The sequence below is a fragment of the Pseudorasbora parva genome, chromosome 22 (genome assembly GCF_024679245.1).
Source record: "Pseudorasbora parva isolate DD20220531a chromosome 22, ASM2467924v1, whole genome shotgun sequence".
NCBI classification, from domain to species: Eukaryota; Metazoa; Chordata; class Actinopteri; order Cypriniformes; family Gobionidae; genus Pseudorasbora; species Pseudorasbora parva.
Window position 1 is genome coordinate 11276091 of NC_090193.1, and position 22475 is coordinate 11298565.

Here is a 22475-nt window from a genome sequence, read left to right on the forward strand (position 1 = left end):
TACGTGATTGATCATTTTTAGCAAGGCTAAGCAGCGCTTCACAGGTTTTGAAGGGATGTTTTGCAGAGACACGTGGGGGAAGGGCTCTTTTTAATATCAGTTGTTGAAGAGAGATTATCCCACGACTGGTAATTCGCAACTTTAGTTTCTTTGTGCTAAAACAAAGAACTGGGAGCCGCCCTTATGTGCAGACAACACATTCAGTCGTTCTATGTACTCGACTTACAAAACACAAGATATGTGCTAATGTAATCACACAAATAGGCGCTAATTGCCCTAAAGTTAACGTGCAAGTTTGTGCGTCAAAATGTGACTGCAATATAGCTGCCCCCCACAGGCTACTTATCCATTGATAACATGACGAAATACTACTAATAATAATACTAACAATAAACAATATTATTTAAATAGGCTTAAAAGATTTTAAGATGGGCGTGAACCCAGTTTGACCTATTAGCATTGTTTTTTTTATCCGACACAGTGTAAAGGAATATACGTGTATTGATTTCAGCCTACCAAACTACCAAATTGTCACTTTGCATACAACATTTCCATATGTCTAGCCTGTATGATACGAATTTGATAGAATTTTATGGGTAAGAAAACATTCTGAAAAAAATAATAATAATAATTTGTTCCCTCAATTTATAATTTGTGCGAACAATTAACTTTTTTTTCTAGCTCATCATGTGCAGGGCTCCATAAGAAATATTTTAAAACATAATAATTTTAATATTATAATAAAATAATACAGAGGGGGATATGCCTACCGTACCGTGAGGCCTATCAAAAGAAAAGCAAAGGAGCTCCAATTTAGCCAATACTGCCACCTTCCGGAGACAATATGGTAAAACAAGGGGAGTCAACAGGCAATGTTTCAGACATTTTTTGTCATATTTAATTTAATACTTTATATTTTTTAGAAATCTTTAAGGAAGTTCGGGTAAAAGTAATTTTACAGCTATATGGGGGGACATGGAAAAGGTGGATCTAATTTTGATAATATGTAGGCCGATAATATAAGCTTCTTTCTTTCTTTTTTCTTTAAAAAAAACTCTCAAAGCTTGCATTTCATGATCATGGCAAATATTTTATAGGCTTTCAGAATTACTTTAGGCTAAACAAAAAACAACACAATGACTTAAAGAATGACATAATATGTGCTGCATTGCGAGTGACATCCCTAAAAATGTATCTTTAGCTTTAAAGCTTGTCTACGTCTTTTTAATCGCGACAATCCATCACTGCGCATGCGCAAGGACTATATAATGCCTCGTCGCCTATTCGTTCTTCCCAGTTCCTTTCTACTTTCTTCAAGGTAAGCAGTATTTACTTATATTTATTTTAAATGAGTGCTTTTAAAAGTAGACGTTAGGTTTTGAAAAATACATATTTGTGCTTAAGTTGTATGGATAAAAAAAAAAAAAAAACTACAAAAAAACAGGCTTTTCGTGTAGTTTGCTCTGACCACGTGGCTCGTTTCCGTTGCAAGCGGGAAGGTCTTTCGAGAAACTCGATTGATTAAATATTGTAACGTTTTATCGCATTAACATAAATAAAATGTACAAACACAAGGTTAATGATAGTCTGTTGTTTCTGCACACTGGCCATCGTTTAATTGTTTTCTTATATTTGTAGGCCTATTTGTCTAATTCTTTGTTATTCTTAACTCCCTTTTCTTGGTTGTTACAGTATGTGGGCTCTTGGAAAATGCATCTTTTCTCTATCGCATACTCCGATCTTGGTGAGTTAAGATTCACACTGGACTTAGCTCTAAAACTTCTGGTAGCAATGATGACTAAACTTTTTTCCCCAGCAGATCGACTTTGTTGACTTTATTTTTAAAAGAAAATAAGCCAAGTGAACTGAGCAGCCAGCTGAAACAACTTGAGATATTCAGGGTATTATTTCAAGTAACTGAATTTTTACTATTCCCCCACAGATCATGCTTAAACCAAATGGATAACCACGTTCATCAGGCTTTTTCAGAAGTCCTACACACAGAGGTGAGGCAGAACATGGGTTTTGGGGACTGTTTGCCACTTATCTGGTGCACATGATGACCAATAATCTTTTTTCCCCAGCAGATCGACTCTGGTGACTTTATTTTTAAAAGAAACTAAGCCAAGTGAACTGAGCCGCCAGATAGTCACACAAACTAGAGCTATTCAATATTTATTTTATGGTAACTACTATATCCACCCCCTTCCCCACAGATCATGATAGAACCAAATGGATAACCTCATGATGATCAGGCTTCATTTCATAAGTTCTACACACTCAAACAGGTAAGGATGAACATGTTCTTGGGACACTGTTAGCTGTTTTACAGAGTGCACATGATGACTGATCTTTTTTCCCCAGCAGATCGATAGTGTTGACTCTTGCTCTAAACTAAGCCAATTTATCTGAAGCACCACCAGACTTGCTTGGCATACAAAGTTAGATGTGCATTTCTTGGTTTTAATAATTTTTCTTTTATTTCAAAAGGTAGAAATCTATAATTCAAGACGACTTGATCCCTGATGGATGCCAGCCTGTGACGGTAAATTGTCTTTCTTAGTGTGTGTAGTTCCTCTTCAATTCACAAATAACAGTTGTAGATTTGAGTCTTATTGTCTCTTGTACACGTCATTTTCTAGGGCTCTGTGCCACCAAGGCTCTTCAGTACTAACCTTGTGTGGAGTGAGTGAAGTACATGACGGCTCCTCAAAGCAGCCCAAATTTACCAGTGATGAGGGAGGAAACACCTCTGGGACCCCCCCCCCCCCCCCCCCCCCCCACCAGCTTGTACTTACTAATTGTTACAATAAACTCCAGCTATCAACTTAATTCTGAATTATTTGTTAAACCTTTTACTCAAGACTGTCATAACCAGCAGTGAAATTAATGTGTTGGTGACCTATGCCACATGTGAGTCTCATGGCCATAAAACATGTACTTTGTCAAATTGGGGCTTTTTAAATTTATTTTAAACCAGGCAAGTTACTTAAAGGTCAAGTCCACCCAAAATAAATTCTGTAATTACTTACCATGTCGTTTGACAACTGTTCATCTTTGGAACACAAACACTTTTGTTGAAATCCACTGGCTAAAAACGGCCTACATTGGCAATATCATTTCCTATGATATTGCCAATGTAGGCCATTCTGAGCCATCAGATTTCAACAACTTCAGTATTCCAAAGATGAATGAAGGTCTTAGTACAACTTATGTAATTACTCATGTAATGTCTACAGTACTTTTCTACCATTTTGTAGGTAATTTAAATTTACCTCAGAGAAGCCATTCACTGACAATAAACCCTGCATAACTTACAGAATTAGCTTTTTTTTTTTATCTTTGAAACTGCAATGCACTGTACCCCAATTAATAAATATCAAATGGATTTTAAGCATTTAATTGAATTGCAAGCTTGAGAACCTAAAAATTAAAAGTCAATACCTGTAAGCAGTGTGCACAATTTGCATCTGCCACTCAAACCAAGAACATATAAAAGGGCAAACAATCTAAATCAGACTACTTTGCTGTTTGGTGATCATGCAACATCAGACCACATTCATTATCAAAGGCATGTGTCAGGTGAATATATGCAAGTTATAAAGGTTTTACGGTTTCTTCTCATGTAAAGGCACGTTATCACTGAGAAAAGCAATGCAAATTTGAGTGAACCATTTTCATAGTTACATATGGTATGAAAAATCGTTTGGAAGGAGGTCTGGAAATTAGTCTGTAAATGTATGGAATTTTGAACCAGTTATTTGGAATTTACAAGTTTTTTTTTTAATCCACGTATAATACTTAATGATTTTAAGGGAACAGGCTTCCTTACTTTAGTGTCAAGTCAGCTGATCACTTTTTACAGTGTTTCTGCAAACTAAAGGCACCCACACAAAGTAAATGGGTCCGATTTTGGACACAGATCTCCTCATCTGACAATCTCGGGTAAAGTCCTGCTTATCTTAATTGGTTCTACAGATTTTCCCCTTGGTATGATGAGTGATTGAATGTGCTTGGGAGAACATCAGGGCTGCACTGATCTCAAATCATAATTATCCAACATGTAGAAAATCATGATTATACTGACAAATGCGCACAAGATTGTCACATGGAATGAAATGAGACCACATCAGAATGCGAGCCAATGGAAACACAACATGACTCCATTCCAAACCTTTATCTGCAAATGTTCTGTAAAAACCAGAACAAACCCTGCTATCGCCATTACTTCTTATCATCTGCCATTTTTAGTCGAGTCACGTTTGACCTCAAGAGATTTTTTGCAGACTTTCTGTGTACACAGTATGGAATCTGGTAGTTTGTGAATGGAATGTGATGTGCTTTCTTGGCCACAATTGCTGAATACTACAGGAACAATTGCATCTATGATTTTTTTTTTAGTAGTCATATTTGAAGTCTTAAAAGATTTTTAAAAATCCTTTAGTCTGGGTCAGGCTTAACTTGGTGCATAATACACCCCAAATCAATATTTATTCATAACCTGAAAGCAAGGTGCTGCAATGCATTTAACACTGACATTTTCATAGCAGAACTGAATGTTTTTATTCATATTAATCAAGCAGTAGCTATTAAAAAAGTGTCATCTATTATTTCATTTCATGATCAAAACGGTTGGATTTCCCATACTGAGATTTGACATGAATGGATAATTTAAATCTAGCTCTTTATTAGGTGAAATATCTGAAAGTAGTTATATATGGTACTGTGAGATGGCAGAAGGTAGTTCAAACTCTTCTCTGTAGTGCACAACTGTTTTAAACTACTTTTTAATCAAACCTAAACTAATTCATGTGTGCTGTCCTTAATTGATTCACAAAATGTAAAAGCAATATTAACTATACACACTTTTGTACAAAATATACAGACGACTTGTAAGACGTTGGATAAGACTATGTATAAGACTTAAAGACATCCCGCATTAAAATGAACCATTACAAGAAATCCACCCAATTACTATATTTTGTCTGTAGTTATCCTCACTGTAACAGCCATGTATTATGATCCAAATAACCTGAAAAGAAGACAAAGCACACATAGAACTCTATTACACAGTAAAAACTCCATAAAAAGCTTTCAATATTTCATAAACAACCGTGAAAGTAGAAACAACTAAATGTTTACAGTCAATACTTACACAATCATGCAAAACATAATGAAAATGTTCCAAAGGGCAATGAATATCCGAAAGTACCGCAGACTCAGCAGAAACTCTCTGATATTGTCACCTGAAGACAAAACAATGCATGATAGTGTTAAATATGCCCTGGGGGCAGAAATGCACAATTATGGACATTTTTCAGACAGACAAAGGAAACTTAAAAAAAAACTATAGTTGACACTGCATGTTTTACCATTAATGAATTATTAATATAATAATTAAATTAGAGCATTAAACTTAAGGAACTATTACTTCGTCACAAAGGTAATTAATTGCTGTTACCAGTACTGGATGATCCAGATTCATCGCCAAAGCCTTGAGACTGTGTTTCCCTCTTCTTTCTGCTCAAAGACATCAAACAGATTAACAAACAATCCTCCAAACTGAAACTGTAGGACAGCTTGTGTGTCTGTACTCACAGTTTAAAGTTGAGCACAGCGCCAGCGTTCATGAGCAGAGTGCTGAACGACAGAAGATGTGTGACGTGGAGAGGAAAACAAACTGCTGTTACACTTGGAAATTCATATACTAGACATACGGACATAACAGATAACATTCAATTCAATAAAAAACGTTTCCTGTATAAATAAACATTAGTAACAGTAACATTTACCCCACAATTAAAAGATCTCCGATCATTTTGGCTGCTTATATCCGCCTCGGTTCCTCCTCTTCTTCTTCGATCTTAAAAAAGTACAGTACGAGTCGTTAGATCATTATCGCCACCTGACGGGCGAAACAGAACACGGTGCAAGAGAATCTGGAGCTCAAGGGTGGAGCTTAACCTATTTAATGGGTGGAGAGATCGGGTTAGGGGTAGGGTTAACGGGCTCCACCCATCATCCGCACAGTAGGTCAAGAGAGGGGGAGCTGCAGCTCCAGAGGCATGGATCCTCCTCAGCCCCTGACCATGAACCTCCTTGATGAATAGAGGGTAACATACTGAGTGTTACATGTTAAGCATGGCCTACAGTAACATTCATGGTAAGCTATGAAAGGCAAAAAAAATAAAAAAAATAAAAAATTTTAGAAAAATAACACAGTGACATTAGGAAACAACAATATTCTATCAGTCATGCAAACCATGATGAAAATGTTCCAAAGGACAATGAATATCCCGAAAGTAGCCAACCGCAGACTAAGCATGATAAGAATATGACCTAAGGCTAAATGCAGCATCTTTTATTTAATAATCAAGTTTATACTTTTTACAACTTTTGGACTGCAGTAACATGGTATAACTATAAGAGGCAAAAATGCAACACACACGCGCACACACGCACACACACATCGTTTAAAAACCACATAATAATAACAAATAATTTGCTTGGGAGGGGTGTCCCAATACTTTTTGGCAATATAATGTATATTTTGAGAAAATAAATATTTGAACTTTGATGCATGTAAACCTGTTGTAGGAAACCTACGAAACAAAATTAGGAGCATTAAACCCTTGTATAGTGATATAATACTTTCTGTCACTAATGTAGGAAATGAGCCAAGAAAGAGCAGAGCCAGTGATGCCAATGTCAGAAAGCCTCGAGATCATTAATTCATGGCAGACTGTGTCAAAAGCAGCACTAAAATCAAGAAGTAGCAAGATGTTTATCAGCCCTGCATCCATGGACAGAAGAATGTCGTTAACCACCCGGAGAAGAGCCGTTTCAGTGCTGTGTGATGGATGAAAACCAGACTGAAAAGGTTCAAAAAGGCCTTTTATATCCAAATATGACCGCAACTGCGTAGCAACAACCCTTTCAAGGACTTTGCTTATGAATGGTAAGTTGTATATTGGTCTGTAATTGTCCATGTTAAGGTGGTCTAGGCCTGTTTTTTTTTAAGATTCGCCGTTACCGCAGCCATTTTTAGATCTGCTGGAACAACGCCGGACAACAAACTACAGTTAATCGTGTTATGAAGGGTGCAACCTCAGGGACACACAACTTAAGCAGAACAGTAGGTGTAGGATCAAGTTGACAGGATGTGGAATTTAACTTCGCAATTAAATCGCGTATGGCAATTGGAGTAGTTAGAAGAGAGTTTGTAGAATGAATTGAATCAGCAAACATTAAGTGAACATCTGAATCACGTGCATGAGGAGTGTTTTTGGTAATGGATGCAGTGACTGACTTTAATTTGTCAGAGAAGAATTTTGAAAAGCTATTTACAAGCCCCACAGAACCTGACATAAGTTGTGGTGGATTTGTGAGTTTGCTAACCATAGCAAAGAGTGACTTGGGCCTGCACTTAGATTTCCTACTAGAGGTAAAATAAGAAGATTATAGGTAAAATAAGAGGAAATAAGAGGATTTACCGGCAGTACGGTACTTATGCCAGTGTTCTTTAAAAGCCAAGGAGTGTGCAACAAGCCCAGTTTTCCTGTATTGCCTTTCTAGGCCGCGTCCCTCAGTTTTTATCGTTCGTAGTTCAGGAGTGAACCATGGGTGCAGCACGAGTAGATGGAACCAGTCTAGTTTTAACAGGAGCATGCCTCTCAAGTATTTGAGACAAAGCATTATTGTATACAGCAGATTTCTGATGGACAGTTAGATAGTAGGCATTTTGACAAGGTAGAAGCCCTTATTGAATCAGAGAAAGAAGATAGATTTACGGATTTGATTTTACGATAAGTCAGCATTTTCTTCAGAGGTGGTATAGATATTCGAAAACTACAACTGAAGTTTATGACTTTATGATCTGAAAAAGCAAAATATGAGGCACTAACATGAATATTATTTAAGCCAGATGTACATATGAGATTCAGTATATGGCCCCTGGAGTGAGTAGCAAAAGTTACATGTTGGGTTAGGTTGAAGCTGTCCAGGACAGAGGTAAATTCATTGCATTGAGCAGTGCTTTCATGTATATTAAAATCACCAAGCAGAATAACAGATGAATAAGTACCAGTACCACAGACAAGAGTTAGTAACGCACTGATCTCAAAGAAGAAATCATACAACAAATCAGCATGACATTTTGGAGGTTGGTAAATAAAGATTGCAGCCAGTGACGATTTGCCAGACATTTTCAACGCGAGATATTCAAATGCTGTAACGTCATGCAACTCTATCTTTGAAATCTTAATAGTCTCACGGCAAACTACAGCCAGCCCACCACCTCGACGATGAAGACGTGGCTGAGCGAAGTAGATGTACCCAGGGGGAGTTAAGAGATTCAGGTTGAGAAGGTCATTAGGCATCTGCCAGGTTTCAGTCAGAAGTAGCATGTCCAGGTTTGTGTGAGTGATTATGTCATACAACACAGAAGCTTTAGTAGTCAAAGAGCGAGTGTTCAGCAGCGCAGATCGATTTTCCAGCTTTGTTGCGTCCACCGCACAGGTGTTGGTAGAGACGACCGAATATTATTGGAAGACGAGTGGTGATAAGTCAGAAGTTTCTTCTGCGAGCGATGTATGTAGCGTATTTAGCGATGTATGTTCACACCATTTATAGGTGTTCGGAGCCAAACGAAACAACCCTTTAAATGTTTTGAGATGAGCTGCAGAGAATTGTAAAGCTATATCGGGGAAACTAATTTGATAAACGTCATTCAATGACAGCACGAACCAAAAAAGGCCAAAAAACAAAGCCTGCAAATTGATATGTGACGACATGACCGGAGATTTAATGTTAAACAACAGTTTAACATTAAAACTATTTTAGCCAGAACCATATCAAATCCAAAAACCCACAGAATCCACAGAAGGGAAGGCTACCCAACCATACCAATGATTTACGCCACAGAATGATAGAGAGAGGGGAGACTCACAGTATTATATGTCGCAAGGGATATGAGGATAGAAATGGAGAAGGCTCATAGCCAATCTGTGTCACAGGATCACGAAAACGGCCAGGTCATTTATCCAGAAAACTTTTTTAAGCATGTTAGTAGTCCAGGAGTTGGTGTAAAATAGTCCAGTGAAATAATCCAGAAAGGTTGATGATAAAAAAAAAAAAAAACTGTCACAAAAAAAAACCCACAACCTTGAGGCGGATGGACTACAACAGCAGAAGACCCCACCGGGTACCACTCATCTCCACTACAAATAGGAAAAAGAGGCTACAATATGCTCAAGCTCACCAAAATTGGATAATTGAAGACTGGAAAAATGTGTCCTGGTCTGATGAGTCTCGATTTCTGTTGAGTCAGAATTTGTCGTAAACAGAATGAGAACATGGATCCATCATGCCTTGTTACCACTGTGCAGGCTGGTGGTGGTGGTGTAATGGTGTGGGGGATGCTTTCTTGGCACACTTTAGGCCCCTTAGTGCCAATTGGGCATTGTTTAAATGCCACGGCCTACCTGAGCATTGTTTCTGACCATGTCCATCCCTTTATGACCACCATATACCCATCCTCTGATGTCTACTTCCAGCAGGATAATGCACCATGTCACAAAGCTCAAATAATTTCAAATTGGTTCTTGAACATGACAATGAGTTCACTGTACTAAAATTGCCCCCAGTCGCTTGATCTTAACCCAATAGAGCATCTTTGGGATGTGGTGGAACGGAAGCTTCGTGCCCTGGATGTGCTTCCCACAAATCTCCATCAACTGCAAAAGCCTATCCTATTAATATAATTAAAAGAAATAATATATATATATATATATATATATATATATATATATATATATATATATATATATATATATATATATATATATATATATATATATATATAAATATATAGGATATAAAGCCTATCCTATTAATATAATTAAAAGAAATAATATATATATATATATATATATATATATATATATATATATATATATATATATATATATATATATATATATATATATATATATACACTCTAAAAAATGCTGGGTTAAAAACAACCCAAGTTGGGTTGAAAATGCACCAACCCAACAATTGGGTTGTTTTAACCCAATGGTTGAGTTGTTTTAACCCAGTGGTTGGGTTAAATGTTGCTTAAGACAACCCAATTGCTGGGTAAGAACAACTCAACCATTGGGTTAAAACAACCCAATTGTTGGGTTGGTGCATTTTCAACCCAACTTGGGTTGTTTTTAACCCAGCATTTTTTAGAGTGTATATATATATATATATATATATATATATATATATATATATATATATATATATATATATATATATATATATATATATATATATATATATATATATATATATATATATATATATATATATATATATATTAAAAAAAATCAAAAAAATATTAATAGGTTAGCCTTTTTATTATAATTATATAATAATTATAATAAAATTAAATTATATTATATAGCATATACAGCATTTTATATATATATATATATATATATATATATATATATATATATATATATATATATATATATATATATATATATATATATATATATATATATATATATATATATATATATAATCATAAAAAATTAAAAGAAACAATCATTTGAAATATATCAGTCTGTGTGTAACGAGATGGCTTAAATGATTATCGATTAAGCGCGTCGCTCATGTCGCGGTCATCCAGTAGGCAGTGTATGGTACTGCGCGTGAGTGAGCAGCGTCCGTGTGTGTGTGTTGATTTCTCCTCAACAGTGCGCCTGAGCTTGTGCTGTATATTAATAGGCATCTGCATGTGAGTAGAGCCTTTCACTCGTGCACACGGCGAGTCTCCTGAAGATCTGTTCATGCGGTAGGGTCAGAACATCATGGACGTGCTAGATGTCCTCAATCTGGGCGAAATTGCCCAGTATTTCTCGAAAATGGCGATGTTTCCAGTTTTCGATCTCGCTTATTATATCGTGTCAATACTCTACCTCAAATATGAACCAGGTAAGTGGAATTGTTGTTTTGGAATAATAACAGAATCTTGCACTAGAGCTTTATTTGTGTCAAATTAAAATGACGTTTTTTATTGCCATTTATCTTTGCGCATGGATGATGCATGTGCTATACATTAATAAACGGCGTTATAGATGAAACAATTCATTCTCAGATCATAGACTAATTATTATTGTTTTCAACAAGTGTTATGTTGGCTAATTGTCTCAGGGTTCATTGTAACTCTGACATTGTTTTTGCAATAGAATGCAGAACAGTCATGTTCGTGCGTATTCAATATTTTATTCACGTCTCAATCAGCTATTTTCTTTATGGTGAAGAGTTGTCCCACTCTCGAAGACCCTCCTCGAAACACGATAGAGTCCGTGCACATTCCTCTGCGAGTCTCACTGCAATAAATAGAAGCGCCTTAAATAGACAGCAGCAGAGGAGAGGACGAAACGAAGCCCAGTAAATTTGTTAAGCAAATTCATGTTGCCCAGGAACGTTTTACTGCGACTTTGTAATTCCTATAATTCTCAATGGTGATTCGCGACATGGACACTTAAAAATAAATCAATAAAACAGAATATATTTTGAAAAGTTGAACAAGTAGCCTAATAATGTAGCCTATATAATCCTGTTTCCCCGTTTTTATTGTGTCAAGAAGAATAAGCTTTTTTTTTGGCTTTACAGTTACAGTTTTACATACTATATTTTTATTTTATAAAATTGTATTATAAAATAAAATACATTTCGACTACTGCAGTTCACTTGTTAGTCGTCATCCAATAGTTATCGTTTTAGGTGAGATTGATTTTTCCATGCTTTAATGTAACAAGCTGTCTGAAAAAAATAAAATAAAAATGAATGCAATGCTGGTTTAAAAACAACCCAAGTTGGGTTGAAAATGGACAAACCAAGAAATTGGCTTGTATGGACCCCTAACCCTAACCCTAACCCAACTTGGGTTGTTTTTAACCCAGCATTTTTTAGAGTGTGCATCACTTAAAGACATAGTTCACCCAAAAAAATAAAATTAGCCCCAGATTTAGTCACCCTCAAGCCATCCTGATGACATTCTTCTTTCAGACGAATTCAATCAGAGATATATTTGAAAAATATCCATATTTAAAACTTTACAAACTGTAATCTCTAACTTCCGCTAACTGTTGTATGCGTGTTTCTATGCATGCACTTTTTATAACCTCAAAACAGAAACTGCCATTCACTGCCATTATAAAGCTTGGAAGAGGACATTTTTAAATATATCTCCGATTAAATCTCCGAATATATCTTGGATGGCTTGAGGGTGAGTTAATCATGGGCTGTTTTTTATTATTGGATGAACTATCCCTTTAAAATGGATTCAGGTTTATAGATATACCAGGGCACAGCTATGAAAAGACCTCTCACACCATACCATTCACAAACTTATAATAAAACACATTAATGGTGAAGGATGTGATATATATATATATATATATATATATATATATATATATATATATATATATATATATATATATATATATATATATATATATATATATACTTTGTCCAAACATTAGCCAGTTGCTATCCTGTCAGCTGCTTGTTCCTGTTGGATGCCGTGGTGTGAAACAGTCCTGCAGTTTGAGATGAACAAAAAGCTTTAGGCTTCTGTTTATTTTTAGGCCACATTTGAGAGGATCATTTTTCATTCAAAATGCCTGTTGGGTGTGTAACTACCAAAGCTACACCTGTTCTGTAAGATGTGTTCATCCCTGGAGATTTCAGAGGGGTGGTGTGTGGACGCCAAGATCTTGATATAACGTCTCTTAGTGGTGTCAGACATAATGTGGTAAACCTAACACTGCTTTAGAGTAATGTTTAAAAATTGTTGGAATTTTAATGGTAAAAGACAGTAAAATTACAGGTAATCTATCCCTTTAATACATTTACAGTATGTTTTTTTTTCTTATTAGTTATACATAGGATATTATGTTACAGCCTGTGTTGTTAAATTAATATGTATCGCACTGTTTTAGCGTCACTGTGCAGTGTGTGCCTTCTGTATATAAGGATTTACATCATTTTGAAGAAAATATGTGCTTTTATTTATCATGTGGGTTTCACTTTACCACCTGGTTTTAAAGTGGTTTTCAGTATATTATGCGATTAAAAGATAATTTTAGTAATTTGGTATATTAATGAAATATACTTTACATTTGAAGAACTTACAATGTTGCTACTGTATATTTAGGCTTACGGTCTGGCAAACACAGTTGCAAAAATTGTTAACATCAATTGCAAATTTTTATTTTTTTGTAATTTTTATTTTTACATTGACTAAAGTAGTGGATTTCAAAATTCTGAGACCACTGCTTTTTCTAATTTACAATCAAAACCATTTGTATTTAACATATGTTACTGTACATCATTTGAGTGAAAAGTTATTTAGACGATTTCTGAATGTCTTTGGCGTCTCCTCTTTTTGTTATGAACTTCACAAGTTTATTAAAAACCTGTTGATCCATTTTATCCAAAATTAATTGACTTCTTGTACAAAGGAGTACAAGAATTAAGTAAGTTCACCCAAAAATGTCAAAAATTTCCTCATTATTCACTCACCATCATGTAGTTCTAAAACCTTTATTGGAATATTTCAGCGCAATTACATTACAATGAACAGGCGCTGCTGAGACAACTTTCAGGCTCTAAAAAAACAAAATACCATAAAAATATCATAAAACTACACAAGAGAAGTCTAATATGTTCAGTAAATCAGTTGATGCAGTTTTTAGGTTCAACTGATCATTGATCCAGGGAATATTTTTTATTGAATAACAATATCAATTTTGGTCTGTTCACAGAAAACAATCATTTGGCAAACAAGTTGTATAGACCCCTTTTATGATATTTCTCTTTCTGTGTTAAAAGAACATAATTTTTTACTTATAAATAAAAGTCAAGGGAGTTTTAGACCATATATACATGCAAATGTTAGGTGTTGATGTCATATGTAATGTCTGTGTCCATCAGGTGCTGTGGAAGTGTCCCGTAGAAGCCCAGTGGCCTCATGGCTCTGTGCAATGCTCTACTGCTTTGGGAGCTACATTCTAGCAGACATCATGCTTGGTGTGTCTCCCATCGACTATTTCCATAACAACAGTCACATCCTCCTGGCCTCAGCTGTGTGGTGAGGATCTTTTGAATGGTTCAGTGCTTGTACACTTTGCATGACACTGAAGTTACCTCGATGATCATTTCAAGAACTTGACCTTGACAGACCTTCATATAAAATCTGAAAAGTGTGCTTTTGCATCATTAAAATGTTTATAACATGATAATAACTTGATTATAATGTCATAACTCATTGTATTAAGTTATCTTACAGAATCTTATATCACAGTATGCATATTTTTGGATTTCAGTAATATGTATCACAAAACTGTTATTTTCGCTGGAAATGTAACAAATTAAGTACAATGAAAATTATAATAAGTTTTGTTTCCTGCTAAAATAATTATTATTGGTAGTTATGTTTTATTTTAATTTTAATAATCATGTCTATTTTGATAATCCAATTAATTAAATGTCAAAGTGCTAATAGTACAGTAAAACAATAATAAGAGGAAAACTAATATTATAAAAGAAGTAGTCCTCACTGTATATTCCGATTGGAGTAGACACATCTGAAGCCATTACAAAAAGCTAATATACAGACTTGTTAGCGCACATCAGTTGTACTTTATATTAATGTGGTTACATGCTACTAATCTGTAAACAACTAAACTTTACACCCCTTAATAACTTTTTCGACATCTTGACTTATTTGGGATATGTCTCACTCTGTATTTTCACATTTACTGCATGTTTTTTTTTTTCTGATTACATGTGCATATAACATAAATCTGTAGACTGATAGCTACATGAATATATCTAAATATATAGTAAAACATCGACCAGTTAACAATTTTTTTCCCCATGACAAGGTATATACCAACATACCCCCAAGATTACTAACTTAATAAAATCCTCTTACCAACATGTGAAACTCTAAACAGGGCTCTTGAGTGAATATCTATTTATCAGGATGTGTTTTTTCTCTCTTTTTTTCAGGTACCTGATTTTCTTCTGCCCTCTTAACCTGTTTTACAAATGTGTGGCATTTCTGCCTGTGAAACTCGTGCTAGTGGCCTTGAAAGAAGTGGTCCGAACTCGTAAAATCGCTGCTGGAGTCCATCACGCTCAACATGCATATCATCATGGCTGGCTGATCATGGTCATTACTGGTTATGTCAAGGGTAAGTATCTTATATCTCCAGAGGGATTTATTTTTGGGGGTCATGTAACACTTCCATAAGACCCTTTAAAAACTCTTGCTCAGGAGATATGTGTCGCTCTGCTGATTTTCTCTGTTAATACTCCCAGGGTCAGGGGTCGCTCTCATGTCCAATTTCGAGCAGCTGTTGCGAGGAGTCTGGAAGCCAGAGACCAATGAAGTTCTCAACATGTCATTGTGAGTGGTCTATTTAATGGTTAAAACTAGTGGTGGTACACAAAAGTGTATTTTGGAAAGTCATCTACTGAAAAGTCATCTTTTTGGAAAGAACTTTCTACTGATGCGAACATACACAGGTCCTTCTCAAAAAAATATCATATTGTGATAAAGTTCATTATTTTCCATAATGTAATGATAAAAATTAAACTTTCATATATTTTAGATTCATTGCACACCAACTGAAATATTTCAGGTCTTTTATTGTTTTAATACTGATGATTTTGGCATACAGCTCATGAAAACCCAAAACTGCTATCTCAAAAAATTAGCAAATTTTATCTGACCAATAAAAGAAAAGTCCTTCAAATAATTATGTTCAGTTATGCACTCAATACTTGGTCGGGAATCCTTTTGCAGAAATGACTGCTTCAATGCGGCGTGGCATGAAGACGATCAGCCTGTGGCACTGCGGAGGTGTTCTGGAGGCCCAGGATGCTTCGATAGCGGCCTTAAGCTCATCCAGAGTGTTGGGTCTTGCGTCTCTCAACTTTCTCTTCACAATATCCCACAGATTCTCTATGGGGTTCAGGTCAGGAGAGTTGGTAGGCCAATTGAACACAGTAATACCATGGTCAGTAAACCATTTACCAGTGGTTTTGGCACTGTGAGCAGGTGCCAGGTTGTGCTGAAAAACCAAATCTTCATCTCCATAAAGCTTTTCAGCAGATGGAAGCATGAAGTGCTCCAAAATCTCCTGATAGCTAGCTGCATTGACCCTGCCCTTGATAAAACACAGTGGACCAACACCAGCAGCTGACATCACCCCAGACTATCACTGACTGTGGGTACTTGACACTGGACTTCAGGCGTTTTGGCATTTCCTTCTCCCCAGTCTTCCTCCAGACTCTGGCACCTTGATTTCCGAATGACATGCAAAATTTGCTTTCATCCGAAAAAAGTACTTTGGACCACTGAGCAACAGTCCAGTGCTGCTTCTCTGTAGCCCAAAAGTGGCTTGACCTGGGGAATGCGGCACCTGTAGCCCATTTCCTGCACACGCCTGTGCACGGTGGCTCTGGATGTTTCTACTCCAGACTCAGTCCACTACTTCCGCAGGTCCCCTAAGGTCTGCAATCGGTCCTTCTCCACAATCTTCCTCAGGGTTCGGTCACCTCTTCTCGTTGTGCAGCATTTTTTGTGACACTTTTTCTTTCCCACAGACTTCCCACTGAGGTGCCTTGATACAGCACTCTGGGAACAGCCTATTCGTTCAGAAATTTCTTTCTGTGTCTTACCCTCTCGCTTGAGGGTGTCAATGATGGCCTTATGGACAGCAGTCAGGTCGGCAGTCTTACCCATGATTGCGGTTTTGAGTAATGAACCAGGCTGGGAGTTTTTAAAAGCCCTAGAAATCTTTTGCAGGTGTTTAGAGTTAATTAGTTGATTCAGATGATTAGGTTAATAGCTCGTTTAGAGAACCTATCATGATATGCTAATTTTTTTAGATTGGGTTTTCATTAATTAAATTTTGGGTTTTCATGAGCTGTATTAAATAATAAAATAATAAAATCAGTATTAAAAATAAAAAACCTGAACTATTTCAGTTAGTGTGCAATGAATCTAAAATATATGAAAGTTTAATTTTTATTATTACATTATGGAAAATAATGAACTAATGTGCTAATTTTTTGAGAAGGACCTGTATAGTGGCATAAAGGTAATCCATATGACTCTTCATTCCAAGTCAATGAAATTATGAGAAAGATTTTGTGTGTGTGTGTGTGTGTGTGTTTTCTTAGGGGATAAATGATTGATATAAACGTCTAGAATGTGGTTCTTGTATTTTCAGCCCTACCAAGGCCAGTTTGTATGGAGCCATTTTGTTCACACTTCAGGAGGCTCACTTGCTCCCGGTGTCAAAGAGCACACTCATCTGCCTCTTCACACTCTTCATGGCCACATCCAAGGTAATATTCAGTCTCTTTAAAGGGATACCCCAAAATGAAAATTATACCATAATTTACTCACCATCAAGCCATGCTAGGTCTATATGACATTCTTCTTTCAGAATAATATAATTGGAGCTATATTAAAAAATGTCCTGGCTAATCCAAGCATTATAATATATAAAATATAACATAAAAGTAATCCGGGGCTCCGAGGGTCAATAAAGGTCCATTGAAGTGAATTGATGGGCTAGAAATTTTACTTTAACGTGTTAAACATGGATATTTTTCTTTAAAAAAAACAACAACCCTCAATTCACTTCAGAAGGCCTTTATTAATCCCCTGGAGCTGTGTGGATTACATTTAGAATGGATGGATGCACTTTTTGGGGCTTCAAATTTTGGGCTGCCATTCACTGCCATTATAATGAATCTTTTTTAATATAACTCTGATTGTATTCGTCTGAAATAAGAATGTCATATGTACATAGGATGTCTTAAGGGTAAGTAAATCATGGGGAATTTTTAATTTTTAGGTGAAATATCCCTTCAAGATAAATTTAGTCAATGAGACAGAACATTGTCAGTAATTTGTCAGTCGCCTTGCTCAGTTGGGGACACTATATTTTTAACAAAATATCCAAATAAATTTAATTATTAAACTTAATTATCTATATAAACTAAATTACTGATCTGCCCACATTTTCACTATATGATCATTTTAATTAGGTACAGGCGAATCAAATTATGTTGCATTATTTTCCTGTTAACACGTGAAGTTTCTTTTGAAACAATCGGCATTGTAAAAAGCACTATATAAATAAAGTTCACTTGACTTGACTTTTTCTGCACAGCCAAAGCCTATAGATATACAAAGACAGTGCACTCATATGACTTATTAATGGGAGAAACTGCAACCCACAAAATGGCAAAATATATTGGCATACAACCTTCTAAAGAAAAGAGCCAATCGCTGATCGGTAAAGTTATTGTGTAACTGCAGCTGCCGTTAGAAGCTCTGGTTTTAATAGGAGCCTTAGGAATGCACATTGGCTGGTTTGGTCTGAAAAATAAGCCCTTCTAACGCAATCCACAAAAAAATATCTGTGGGACAATGCATGCCAGATTTTGTTGCTGATTTGAAATATGTTTTTTAATTGTGAGATCAGCAAGCAGTTTTTGAGATTTTAGGATTCCCCCATTCAAATAGATAGGACTTGGTCTTGAATGCCGGAAATAGCTGGCCAAATGCATTGCAAATATGGCTGCCGAGTTAAGAGACTTTCCTTGAAAGGGACTTTGGCACAGATCATTCAATATGGTTAAATAAAACCAAGTGTAAATGCCAATAAATACAACTGTAATGCAGTATATATATGGCTATTGAAATCCATCTTCTAAAAAATAAAGAAAACTGCTACTTTCTGAATTTAAATCTGAATTCCTTTATTCACTGTATACATCAATACATTGTCAAAGCAAATACAGGTGTCTTGTTCAGCAATTTAATCTGTCATTATTGTTTCTCATATGCCATACGGTTATATCTCTCACATATCAGATGACAATTCCCATGATTCCACACACATTCACGGCATCATCAAGCTCACCTTTGTTATTGTTTTAAAAAAAACTGACCAATAGCGGCGAAACATACTGTGCCTTTTAACAAATAGAGAAACAAACCAGAACCCCTTCAAGCTCAAGTGAAGAAGAAAAAAACATATATATCAGGGCTCTGCAATAAGGATCGATGAACCAGGACCAGCATAGACGTAACTGTAACTTGCCCAATCGAGCCAGTGCTGGATTTTATGTTATGTTTATGAAGTTTATGATTTTAACCCTTGCCAATTTAAATAAAGAAGACACGATACTTCAGTTTTTGCTGTTTGAGAAGGAATATGCTTTCATGCTTGATTGTTCAAAAACACATTCTTTTTCACATATTTTACATTATTACAGCACCTCTCTCTCCAATCTTGCCCAAACTCGCCATATAATTCTGTTTTCGATGAAGCCGAGTGTGTTTGGAAAATGTTACGCCCCTTACCATAACAGCAATCTCTACTCAGGTGTAAATATTAAGACTGGCATCAATTTCAAACCAATTGATGCCTGATTCAGACTTAAGAATTTTAACAAGAAAGGAAATTGTCCAGAACAGATTTCATGCATAAATTTTGCAAGCACAGATTTCACAGAACATTTCAGAGTGGTATGTTTTTTCTTTATTTTGAAGCGGTTAAAGATATCCTTCTAGCGCATTTTTACGTTTATAAACATTGGAACAGTTGTGCAGTGGAATGGTTAAACAGTATATTGAAATAGGTCTTAAAGTGAAAGCAGCATAATATTCCTATATATACTGTATATACACACTATATTGCCAACAGTTTTGGGACGTCTGCCTTTACATTCACATGAACTTTAATGTCATCCCATTATTAATCCTTAGGGTAATATGGAGTTGGCCCCATCTTTGCAGCTATAACAGCTTTAACTCTTCTGGGAAGGCTTTCCACAAAGTTTAGGAGTGTGTTTATGGGAATTTTTGATCATTCTTCTGGAAGCGCATTTGTTTCTCCACTCTAATTGAGTGTTAAAAAGGTGTTCTATGGGGTTGAGAGATTTGGAGGGGTGTCCCAATACTTTTGGGTCATTATATATATATATATATATATAATTTAAACAAAATAAAAGTAAAATCCAATAATAAACAGCAATATAAAATAAAACAACCCTGAGCCTTATTTGTAATAATTGTAATACTTATTTGTAATAATTTAAACAAAATAAAAGTAAAATCCAATAATAAACAGCAATATAAAATAAAACAACCCTGAGCCAAACATTACCGTTGCAGAGAATGTATTTATTAAATTACGTATAATTTGTTCCTCTCCCATCATATACAAGTGACACAATCATGAGCAAATAAGGACATTTCCATTAAAGGAAGTGTATGTAAGATTGTGGCCAAAACTGGTACTGCAATCCCTTTCAAATGACTATAGAGCGGTGTATCCCCCTCCCCCTCTCCCATGACTCAAGGTTGCCAGATAGTCTGCAGGATCAGCAGGAACGTTTGTAGCTGGAGCTGTGGTAACTAGAGCAGAGCTGGCAACCCGGATGCCGAAACTCTACTGACTTCATGATTGGTCGATAGGTGGAGGGTGGAGCTTCAGGCCAAAACACAACACTTTTTTTGCTCCAACTTCCAACCCTTCGTATTAAAATTAATCTATTCCAAACTTGAACATCGGAATGCAGCAAATTTCACATTATCTTGCGTTTTCTGTATTCACATAGATAAACTGAAGTGAGCATAACGAAAAGTGTAGTGTGACCGTCCTTCAACGTGTACTGCACACTCTATACGCATAAAAATCGTATTCGTACTGAATAGCAATACCCTGGCAAACAACCGCTTTTCGCTCAGGCAAGCACCACTCACATTTAATTGAGAAAATGTAATATATCTCAATAACTTATACATTTCTAATTTCAATACTCAAGAACTTTACTATTGTTTTATTAATTTTACAGGTGTTTATGACGGCCCGACACTCTCACGGATCGCCGTTCGCCCTCATTGAGTCCTGGGTGTGCCACCTGCTTTTCGGCTCCCCCCTTGGTATTGAAGATGCCCATGATCACCACCACTCCGCCGCAGCCGCTGCTGCTGCGCCTCTGTCTCCCGCCAAAACCAAGGAGGAACTGAGTGAAGGAACCCGCAAGAGGAAGTCAAAGAAAGCCGAGTAAAGTTTCAACACAAAATCATCAACCCAACCTGTGATATGACAGAGCTGCCCAGCTCTGCTTGAGAAAGGAGGGAATTTGATGTTAAACCAATGCAAGTTTCTCTTTCGATGGTGCTTTTAATGACAGACATGCCACATAGGGACTCTGTAAATATCTTCCCCCTCTTTGCCAACATCTCTGTCTTTATTTATTTTTCGTAATGTTTTCAATCATTGAAGCCCCATTTATCCCATGCATCTGATGATGTGCAGTATGTCACAGATGAATGAATGAAAGGCAGTGAGATGAGAATCAGCTTCCATCCGTTTGAGTTCAGACTTCACTGAAGGGTCGTCCAAATAACTTGAGACTCGTAGTCCACCGCTGGTTGACCCCTTTTCCACAGCACACTGCTGCTTTTTACATCTAGTGGCACTGAAAAAAATATATTTTCAAGAAATAAATTATAATAAATGATTTTTAAGCCAAAAGCACAAGTTGTTTCAATTTCTTTCAACTGTTTCTGCTGCTGCTGTGACTATTTTTGGGGTCACATGACTTAAATCCAAGGTTAAATCCACACTGTGAATGAAGTGGTCAAATCACTGCCTTGATGTCTTTGCAAGCCAATTGCATGACAAATGAGATAGCAGTTTTAAATATGCAGACAAATAAAATAAGCATCCTTTTGTTGATCGTTTCAGAATTTAAAGTTTGTCACATCATAAATAATGTATAATTTTGTACAAAAACCTATATACTTTGTCAAATTTATTTTAATGATGGGTTTTTATGACAGTTAATGGATACAGTTAAATTGCCCCCCCCCCATGTCCTCAAACTGTTTCTTTTTTTAATTATAGGATAATAATATACCACCTTTCTATCATCAAGATAACAATCACTTCATGAGAGAGTATTTTGGTCATTATTACTCATTACAGAACTATTTTAAACTCATTTGTAAATGTTGGGGAAATTTAACATATTAAAAATTAATAAATTATTAAATAGAAAAAGTGTGAATAATCTAAGGTTTAAATAGATTTAAACTGTGTTATTGGAAAATCACTGGAGGGAAAAAAATGAAATGCCTAAAATTATAGTTATCACTCATTGACTTGATAATCCGGAATCAAATTAAATATTTCTTCACAAATTTGAAGCTATATGCACCAGTAATAGTAATAGAGTGAATAGATAATAAGCCCAGTTAATATATATATATATATATATATATATATATATATATATATATATATATATATATATATATATATATATATATATATATATATATATATATATGCTTTAACAGATTATTC

General features: G+C 35.7%; 2 protein-coding genes, 1 long non-coding RNA gene and 2 other non-coding genes across 5 annotated transcripts; 4 read left to right on the top strand and 1 right to left on the bottom strand.

The window, feature by feature from the left end:
* The first annotated feature begins 1262 nt into the window (after positions 1-1262).
* LOC137058477 (uncharacterized) lies at positions 1263-4318 on the top strand. Its single transcript, XR_010900703.1, has 6 exons — positions 1263-1318; positions 1693-1744; positions 1943-2006; positions 2217-2288; positions 2491-2545; positions 2643-4318. It is a non-coding gene; the product is annotated as an uncharacterized lncRNA (long non-coding RNA).
* On the top strand, positions 1782-1878 carry LOC137059034 (small nucleolar SNORD12/SNORD106). The gene has a single exon (XR_010900992.1). It is a non-coding gene; the product is annotated as a small nucleolar SNORD12/SNORD106 (small nucleolar RNA).
* On the top strand, positions 2332-2418 carry LOC137059035 (small nucleolar SNORD12/SNORD106). The gene has a single exon (XR_010900993.1). It is a non-coding gene; the product is annotated as a small nucleolar SNORD12/SNORD106 (small nucleolar RNA).
* A 525-nt stretch (positions 4319-4843) lies between the features above and the next one.
* Positions 4844-5908, bottom strand: smim7 (small integral membrane protein 7). Its single transcript, XM_067431760.1, has 5 exons — positions 5793-5908; positions 5599-5640; positions 5462-5520; positions 5156-5246; positions 4844-5032 (listed from the first exon to the last, which is right to left on the bottom strand). The coding sequence occupies exons 1-5, from the start codon at positions 5816-5818 to the stop codon at positions 5017-5019; spliced, it is 234 nt and encodes a 77-aa protein (XP_067287861.1). The 5' UTR covers positions 5819-5908; the 3' UTR covers positions 4844-5016.
* Positions 5909-10725: 4817 nt separating this feature from the next.
* Positions 10726-21659, top strand: tmem38a (transmembrane protein 38A). The gene is made up of 6 exons (XM_067431960.1): positions 10726-10986; positions 13999-14155; positions 15079-15263; positions 15391-15478; positions 17310-17427; positions 20956-21659. The coding sequence occupies exons 1-6, from the start codon at positions 10863-10865 to the stop codon at positions 21169-21171; spliced, it is 888 nt and encodes a 295-aa protein (XP_067288061.1). The 5' UTR covers positions 10726-10862; the 3' UTR covers positions 21172-21659.
* Positions 21660-22475: the final 816 nt, after the last annotated feature.

Coding starts and splice junctions, on each gene's coding strand:
- smim7 (XM_067431760.1), bottom strand. CDS start 5,818: ATGATCGGAGATCTTTTAATTGTGGG. Junction 5,641..5,792: donor GGAGATCTTTTAATTGTGGG/GTAAATGTTACT, acceptor TCTGTCGTTCAG/CACTCTGCTCATGAACGCTG. Junction 5,247..5,461: donor ATCTGGATCATCCAGTACTG/GTAACAGCAATT, acceptor TTTTGTCTTCAG/GTGACAATATCAGAGAGTTT.
- tmem38a (XM_067431960.1), top strand. CDS start 10,863: ATGGACGTGCTAGATGTCCTCAATCTGGGCGAAATTGCCCAGTATTTC. Junction 14,156..15,078: donor CTCCTGGCCTCAGCTGTGTG/GTGAGGATCTTT, acceptor TCTTTTTTTCAG/GTACCTGATTTTCTTCTGCC. Junction 17,428..20,955: donor TCTTCATGGCCACATCCAAG/GTAATATTCAGT, acceptor TTAATTTTACAG/GTGTTTATGACGGCCCGACA.